General features: G+C 36.2%; 2 protein-coding genes across 3 annotated transcripts; one reads left to right on the top strand and one right to left on the bottom strand.

Moving 5' to 3' along the window:
* Positions 1–457: 457 nt before the first annotated feature.
* Positions 458–3,617, bottom strand: LOC109060742. Of its 2 annotated transcripts, none has more exons than XM_042774070.1 (7): positions 3,240–3,617; positions 2,986–3,157; positions 2,811–2,907; positions 2,644–2,729; positions 2,473–2,558; positions 632–1,586; positions 458–556 (listed from the first exon to the last, which is right to left on the bottom strand). In XM_042774070.1, exons 1-7 carry the CDS (start codon positions 3,508–3,510, stop codon positions 538–540), a joined length of 1,686 nt encoding a protein of 561 aa, XP_042630004.1. In that variant the 5' UTR covers positions 3,511–3,617; the 3' UTR covers positions 458–537. The 2 variants fall into 2 exon arrangements, with proteins under 2 accessions (XP_042630004.1, XP_018933441.1); XM_019077896.2 differs by having other exon boundaries at positions 458–559; positions 3,240–3,616.
* A 673-nt stretch (positions 3,618–4,290) lies between these two features.
* Positions 4,291–7,915, top strand: LOC109060745 (transmembrane protein 54-like). Its single transcript, XM_042774074.1, has 6 exons — positions 4,291–4,469; positions 5,474–5,670; positions 5,873–5,932; positions 6,100–6,291; positions 6,978–7,106; positions 7,358–7,915. Exons 1-6 carry the CDS (start codon positions 4,457–4,459, stop codon positions 7,484–7,486), a joined length of 720 nt encoding a protein of 239 aa, XP_042630008.1. The 5' UTR covers positions 4,291–4,456; the 3' UTR covers positions 7,487–7,915.
* The last annotated feature ends 107 nt before the right edge of the window (positions 7,916–8,022 follow it).

An 8,022-nucleotide genomic window follows, 5' to 3' on the forward strand; every position in this document is an offset into this window, starting at 1 on the left:
ATAGTTCTTTTAGATTTGTTTCAATAAACCTCTTTTAGTTTATTGAACAATTACAATAAACCGGTAGTGGGGTAGATTGTAACAAAAGGCACTCCATGTATTTGGCATCAACTTATAAGGGCTGTGACATATTTCCAGAGGTTTGAATTGGTGCCTTTTGTAGTGAACAAATGCGAGTACCTTGTATAAAACTTTGAGCACTCTAGCTCAAACTCAGCAAGTTACAGATGTTGGGAATAAAAAAAAAAAAAAAAAAAAAAAATAGTGTTACAACCATACCCAGTCTCCCCTAAAGATTAACCCAAACACCAGCCATTGTTTATGCTTAAGTGGAACTTAAAAACCCACCTATAAAGCAAGCAACATTTCATAACATTAGCAAGGACCCTCGTGACAACCTTTTAAAAGTTGTGTTTCATGTAAAACCCTAAATGTCCCAGATAGTTAATTGAGACCATTTAATCGAAATTTTTTTTTATTTAGATTGAAAGTCCAAATACATTAATCCCTTCATACCAAGGCATGATGAAAAATGGGTCACTGCACAGTCCACAGTCTTCTACAGTCAAATAAAAAAATAAAATTAATATCATAGACCTTTAATAAAATTCATAACCAGTAGTCAACCAACCTCATTTGATCCAACAGGGATGAAACCAGGCCTTTAATTTTAGAGGTACCCTCTATCAGCTCATCCTTTTGACTTTTCTCACCATTCCCCTCATGGTCCTGTTTGTTCATGGTGGGCCTCTTCGTTTCTTCATAATTAAGAAAACTGGATCCATTTACTGCTTGATTCAGACTCAATTTAGAGTAGAGAACTGGCTCTGATAATTTGGCTCCTTTAACACTTTTAAAGACCATCTCTGACTGTCTAAAAACAACTTCTCCCTCATCCTCAGCACTCTCAGAGAACTTATTTGGAGTAGGGCTGATCAACGGCTGGTCATTTGGAGGAAAGTCAAATTCAGATTCGAGACTCAGCTGAGGCTGCTTTGGGTGATCTGCTTCACTCACAATAGGTTTTTCCTGAATCTCATAAAAGTGGTCAACATCATCAAGTTGCCACATGTCCAACCCATCCTTTACAACATCATATGAATTCACAGCTTCTACATAAGCTTGTCCTTCATCCACAGCAACTACCGGACTCTTCTCTGGGCTTTCATGTGGTTTCAGCTTTCTAAAGGGTTCACCATTTAGAAAGGTTATATCAACAGGATTTTCTGGATGACCAATCCCCATCTGCACCACTGGGTTTAACTCCACCTCCAAGATGTCTGGTAGCCACACTGCCAAATCACCTCCCAGGCCCTGGCTGATGACCATCACACCTCCTCCAAAGCCACGCTGGACAGGCCAGGGGGAGACATTGCCAACATTTTGCTTTGAGCTCTCAGAGAAAGAGTCACCTGCCACGATCCATCTTTCATCAGAGTTGTCTCTGGCTGTAGGGCTGGACTTAGTGCTGTAGTCTGACATAGTGCTAAAGTCTGATGGTGCCAGCGGTGTGGCCTGTGGAGCAGATTGTTGATCTTTGATAATCAGCAGGCCAGTGCTTACTACTGCAGTCAGGTCTAGAGAAACTGTAACAGAGATTAATAAGTTCCAATACAGATTTCTCTTATTGTTCCAGGAAGGGGAAAAAACACACAAAAAAAAACATACTTTCAATACTTTAAATTTTCACAGATATTAAGTGGCTGTGGAATGTATAATGTGTATTGTTTTAGTTGTCCTTGTTAACTTGTCTGGTACTTGTGTTCTTCAGGTTCTATTTGTTTTTGATGGTCATTCCTTTACTTCTGCAGTAACACCACTTTTGTATAATGAAAATTGAGCAGTTCATTTAAAAAAAAAAAAAAAAAAAAAAAAAAAAAAGGCCGCCTTGTTAAGGGTTACGAACTAACAATGAAAATTACTTCTGCAGCATGAATTGACCAAAAAAAGAAAAAAAAAAAACTGTTTACTAATTCACTTAAAACTAAGAATTATAAGAACTGCATTTAACATTTAGAAAAAAGAAAAACCAAAGCCATAACTAACATTAACAAGTGAGACATTGTAAGTGTTCAACTAAAAAAAAAAAAAAAAAAAAAAAAAATAAAAGCCATTTACAAAATTGTTCACCAAGACATGCATTTACATATAATTTAATTTAGTTATACCCTCAACATATGCATGCCAACAAGCTGGAAATTAAGCAGCTAATGCAACTCAAATTCATAAACCCCTTTACTAAAAAAGAAGGAATATCCAAAACCTTACTGTTTGGAATATAGTTAAGACACTTGTACTAAAACTTTCAAGACACAACAGCTAGCCAGCTGGCAGCTTTTCTTAATGACAAATCTACAGCATTTGCAATGTCACAGAAAGTTGTTTTTGTAGGAATAAAATAAATGAAATGTTTAAACAAACATTTTAAACCAAAAAAAAAAAAAAAAAAAAAAAAAAGGGGCCGTCACTAACCAGGCAATTCTGCATGCTCAATTAAGCTTCTGCACCTTCTCCTACAACAATCACATACTGAGGTTTGGCCACCCAGGTCAACCCATCTGAAAACAAACAGTAGTTTTTTTTAAGTTTCAAAAGCTTATTAGGACCAAGACCTTATAAAGAGTAAGAGATTTACACACTAACCTGGACTTAAGCTTGTTGTAGTTGCAGAATTTAGTGGTAGAGGTCAGACCCAAATCTGTAAGATGGACTCTGCAGTGAATATAACTCTAAAGAAAACAGGAGAGCATTACAGTTCAAACTTCTGTACGTTTGTAAGACCACAGTCATAACTGTTAATGAACGCTCACCTCGGAAGACTTGAAGCTGGATGTACGAACCATCACATTTACTCTGTCACGCTGTTGCAGCACAAACTTCACCAAAGACTCTTTGGAGGCCACACATCTGGCAAACATAAAAAAAAAGGTGAAATTATTCCAGGGAGAAAGTGGATTAAAAATAATGTTTGTGGAGTTGATCTACCCTTTGTTAATGATAAGGGCGACTTGAGGTTTGTCAGCATGGTTTGGAGAAGAGGAAGCATGGCAGGACTGAACATAAAGCTGCTGACCAGGTGCAGGTGAGGCAGACACCTGCAGATACATCTGCTCTCCTTTGTGGAACACATTAGTATCTGCTGGACCACTCCAAGATGCTAGAGCAAAATTAACATTAGTTGGAAAGCAAGTATTAGATACGAACTTTGTCTAATAAATTAAGAATTGTTTATGACGTACAATTCATAATCCTTAATGAAAAACTGTTTCCTCTCTCCAGTAGGGCCTGAATATCATATGGCATTGGGAACACTGGTACAAATCCATCAAAATTGTGAGGCTGAGGAATTTCATTCAGGAAAGGTTTTGCAATGGCAGGAACATGCCAGACATCATGAATGATTCCTGGCGAGTACGCTGCAGAGTGCACATCAAAATAATCCCTGTTAGATGTAACAGACAGCGCTAGAGACACTATAGTGCAACAAAAGATGACAAAAGCCGCCGCCATCCCTATCGCAAAGATTTGACCTGAGAGAGAAACAGTGAAGAAAAGTTTACACAACTCTCCTTGTCTTCCAGACCTTCCTAAAACCTTAGGCTGTGAGGAGGTTTAGGCTGCTCAGATTAATGTATTAATGAGAGTCAGGTGATTAGGTCCAGGTGTTCAGGTTTACTTAATCAATTGACTGCGATTAACAGTACGGAGACTCGCTGAGACTGTAATTTTTTATTTTTATTTTTTTAATGCAGCCACAACAACAGCAAAAAAAATCTAGTTTATATAAAAAAAAAAAAAAAAATGGACAGCATTTCCAGATGTAAATACCAATTTTCTTATTCATAAGTGTGAATTAAAACTAAACCTAATTTTGCTTTTTTTGTCTTAAATGTTATTGGTAATTATTTTTCATTCCTAAAATGTATAAAAGTAAATTAACATTTACTTATTTTACTTTTTGTTTTGTACCGACTTATACTTTGCAACGATTTTTATATTTGTAAGTATTTGTGCCTTGCTTTTAAAGTTGGATTTGACATTGTATGACAACATGACCGGCACTGGCCTCACGTAAATTAACAACAACAACAAAAAATGTAATTGTTATTGTTGTTGTTTTTTTAAGTATAATTTAAAAAAATGCAAAGTACATCTAAGGCTGAAATTACCAGAAACGTGTAAATAAAATAAAATAAAATAAAATAAAATAAAATAAAATAAAATAAAATAAAATAAAATAAAATAAAATAAAATCGATGTAGGTTGAAGGCTCTTCTTCCTGGTCTACAGCGACGCCTGCAGGGCGGTCAGGACAGGTGCGCGAGCGGACTGGGAGTGGCCATGCAGGCAGGTGAACGGGAAAGAGGAAGACAGCCTGAGAAGCACGGTGAGAGGAGAAGATCTTTGAACAATTCAAACCCTTAATTATGACTTGATCTGAAAGAAGGACTTCAGGATGGTGAATTCAGGTGAGTTGGACTTTGTTTACATAACTAAACGGTCCATTTTTGGGGGACGGGAGGGAGTAGCCTATATGAACAGGCTCGCGAACGTAGTCTGGGTGCGGTTATCATGTTTATCTTGATAATACATCACGGAACTAGCCCATTTGTTGCCCTATAAAATCCCCGTCTGTCATATAGGCTGAACGTAGTCTCTAGTGAGTCTAGTAATGGGCGGAATTTCATTGATGCAATGGAAGTATTTTACATAAAGTACAACATAAAGGACTTTTTAATGTTTATTTCGAACCGGATGTATTTTTGTCCATGAATTTATGCTGTGGCAGATACGTAGATCTCAGCTATGCATTTGTTAAATATGTCCTTTGTGATGTTAATAATGTGTTTTAATGAAAATGTTTCATTTTCTCACATTAGGGGTTCAATCCCTAACGCATTTAGCACCAGGTCACGTGACCTGCCAGTGGCGGGTGGCTGCTGGCAGTCCAGTGTCAGGACTATTGATTTATGGAAGATTTATTTGTTTTGCTCTCCTTCCACTCTACTTCCGGGAATACTATTATTATATATTAAAATAGTATGTATTCAAAGTAATATATATATGTATATATATCTATATATATATATATATTTTTTTTTTTTTTTTTTACAAATAAAATACAAAAATAAAATAAATAAAAACCAAATGACTTCCAAATAGGTAGATTATACACAATTTGGATAAAAGACAAAAGCTCTATAATAAATATTTAATTAAGGGCAGACTAGTGGATTTTGTTCAGAAACATTTATTTTTTGTGTAAGAAAAAAAAATACTGTTTAAAACATCACCTCATAATAGCTTGCTTTCAGTGAAGTCATGGCTCATGAAAACATATTTCATGTAGTCCCAAGTTCATCCGGATTTCATGGTGCACATAGTTCCTTGACTCATTGCATCTTGTTTATCTGATGATCTGGTGTCTTCAATTCTGTGTTTATGGTTGATATTGTGTGTGTGTTTCCTGTAGGTCTTTGTTGTGGCAGTCTGAAGGATGATAAGATCCTGATGAAGATGGGTTTGGGACTGGTGCTTGTGGGTCATGTGAACTTCTTGTTGGGGGCACTGGTACACGGAGCTGTGCTCAGACACATAAAGGTGTTCACTTGGAACAAGAAACTTGTCTACCCCATCTCCAATGTCATCGCTCTTGTGGCAGGACTTATGGTTTGTCTGTCTCCAAAATTCTAATGTATTTCTTATTATGTTTGTGATCATGATCAAGTGACGTGGTGGTTGAGGCATAAAGCGTAGTGGTTAAAATTCATGCATTAATAAGCAGGTGTGTTAGTTAAAACTTCACACTCACCTTTTACATTGAATGAATCCACTCTGTAATTTATACATCTGACCATGTTATAACCTGCAGGCAATTATTGGTGGAATCTCTGCTATTGTACTCTCAAAGAACAAGAAAAACCAGCTCCTGGTGAGTACACACGAACACACAATACTATCCTTTATGTAATGATTGCATTTGCTCTTTTTTTTTTTGCTCTTTTTTTTTTTGCTATTTATTTCACTTCAAGATAATATTGAAAAAATTGCACTTTAAATGTATTATTAATTTCTGAATGCATTTTATCCTTGTTGCAGAGTTGGTTTCTTCTAGTTGTGAGTGTCTTGGCTGTTCTCTTGGGTGCTGCCTCTGCAGTGGGAATCACCGTTGCCACAGTGAGAGCCATACTGTGGGAAGGATACAATCTGTTTGCCCACTGCAACCTGCCTGCCAACATGACCTACTACAGCATCACAAATGAATGCCCCTTTGACCCCACACGCATCTATGTGAGTCAGTGAATATCCAGTCTGATGGAACCTAATGTAATCAAATGCAAATTAATGATATGAGCCTCATAAATGACTTTTGTTAGAGTTCTTTTGCCATTGAGATGCATTTGAGTTACCAAAACAAGGAACAAATCAGAATTTATAAAGGCAAAAACAAATGTGTTATGTCTTGAAAGCATGTGTACGAACTTTGTGCACTCATATACTAGTAATTAAAGTAATATATATTTCTTAAGGTGCAGTTGGAATTTTTTTTTTATTATTATTATTATTATTATTTTTTTTTTTAATGAGTTCAGACAATTTAAAAGTTGTTCTTAGGAAGTAGGAACATTTCAGAAATTGTATACCGTATACTCAAGTTTAGGATCATTCAGTCTTTGTGTGAGCCCCAGGGTTCCCATGGTAATAGAAAATTTGCATCATGGAATTTTAAAGTTCTGACAGATTTATTTATTTTCTTATTTATTCTTAGCTTTAAAATATTTAATCGGCTAAAATTGCTAGCTTATTTAAAATGATATTTAAAAATCCAGTAATCTCAAATGCATGGGAGTGTCATGCAAAAGTCATGTAAATTCATTGGTGAAAAGCAGTGGGAACCCTTTGGGAGATGATGCAAAATAAGCAAGCTAAAGGAAATGCTAAAATGAGAAAAATGAAAAATATATTTCTCCCTCCAGGGTACTACATTAATCCTATGGTTTCCATTGATTCTGATGTCAGTGGTGGAGGTTGTGTTCTCCTGCCGCTGTTTCTTGGCTTGCACTTCTTTCCTCCGGTTGCGCTGCCCATGGAGGAGAAATGTCAGGGTAAACAGAACTACATGCAATGATTATGTATATTTTCTAAAGGATATATTTGTTTTTGCAAGGCAGCATGAACATAGCGTTAAAGGTTTACTTACATTTGAATTAAGTGCATTCAAGATACAAATCTGAATTTGAGTTGAAAACATTTTGGGTCCAGATTATGTTTTAAGGGTAATTTTGCATGCCAGCTCCTTATTAAGACTAATAAACCTTTTGTGTTCTCTGAATGCAATGTAAATGTTTGGGTTCAGGTGCGTATCCAGATTCCAGAAGAAACTGCGCTGCCACCAGGAGAAGATCCAAACGAGGAGGAGCCAACAGAACAGAACGAACTACTTGACAGAGACACAGTTGCTGTGGAGACTAGTGAATGGCTATAGTTCATAAGTATACATCACATGAACATTAGATGCGTTTCGGGGATTTCTGTATGACAGTGGAGCAAAAAAAATACCAAGTGCCAATGCACATAAAAGCTACTGCCCACTAAAGTGGCTAGCAGCTGAAGAGAAGTTGTGCGCTGACATCTTTGCCTTATTTCAGCACTGATGTTTTGTGTTATTCCTTAGTTTTAAAGAGTCAGACTGTGTGACCAAGGCAAATACTATTGATTTCACCCTGTAAAGTGCACAGTGTTTTATATATTATCATCATGAACATGTATGATGTGCTTGTTTTATGTTTGTTAAATATTTTCTTCAATGATGGGATTCCTTGTTACAGTACATTTATATAAAATATTTTTGTGTGTTTCTGAAATTGCTCCTAATAGGAATGACGGGTCAAAAATATATATATGTCTGTAAGTATCTTGTCTATTGTCCTATTTTCTATTCATTTTATTCCTCACATGTGCTTAGACACTGGAAGATGTAGATATTTAATAGATTTTTCACTTTTGTTGTGACTTGTCAAT

Source organism: Cyprinus carpio, chromosome A17 (assembly GCF_018340385.1).
Source record: "Cyprinus carpio isolate SPL01 chromosome A17, ASM1834038v1, whole genome shotgun sequence".
NCBI lineage: Eukaryota > Metazoa > Chordata > Actinopteri > Cypriniformes > Cyprinidae > Cyprinus > Cyprinus carpio.

Coding starts and splice junctions, on each gene's coding strand:
- LOC109060742 (XM_019077896.2), bottom strand. CDS start 3,510: ATGGCGGCGGCTTTTGTCATCTTTTGTTGCACTATAGTGTCTCTAGCG. Junction 2,559..2,643: donor TACAACAAGCTTAAGTCCAG/GTTAGTGTGTAA, acceptor GTTTGTTTTCAG/ATGGGTTGACCTGGGTGGCC. Junction 560..631: donor TCCCTGTTGGATCAAATGAG/GTTGGTTGACTA, acceptor ATTTGACTGTAG/AAGACTGTGGACTGTGCAGT.
- LOC109060745 (XM_042774074.1), top strand. Junction 5,933..6,099: donor ACAAGAAAAACCAGCTCCTG/GTGAGTACACAC, acceptor TCCTTGTTGCAG/AGTTGGTTTCTTCTAGTTGT. Junction 6,292..6,977: donor TTGACCCCACACGCATCTAT/GTGAGTCAGTGA, acceptor TTCTCCCTCCAG/GGTACTACATTAATCCTATG.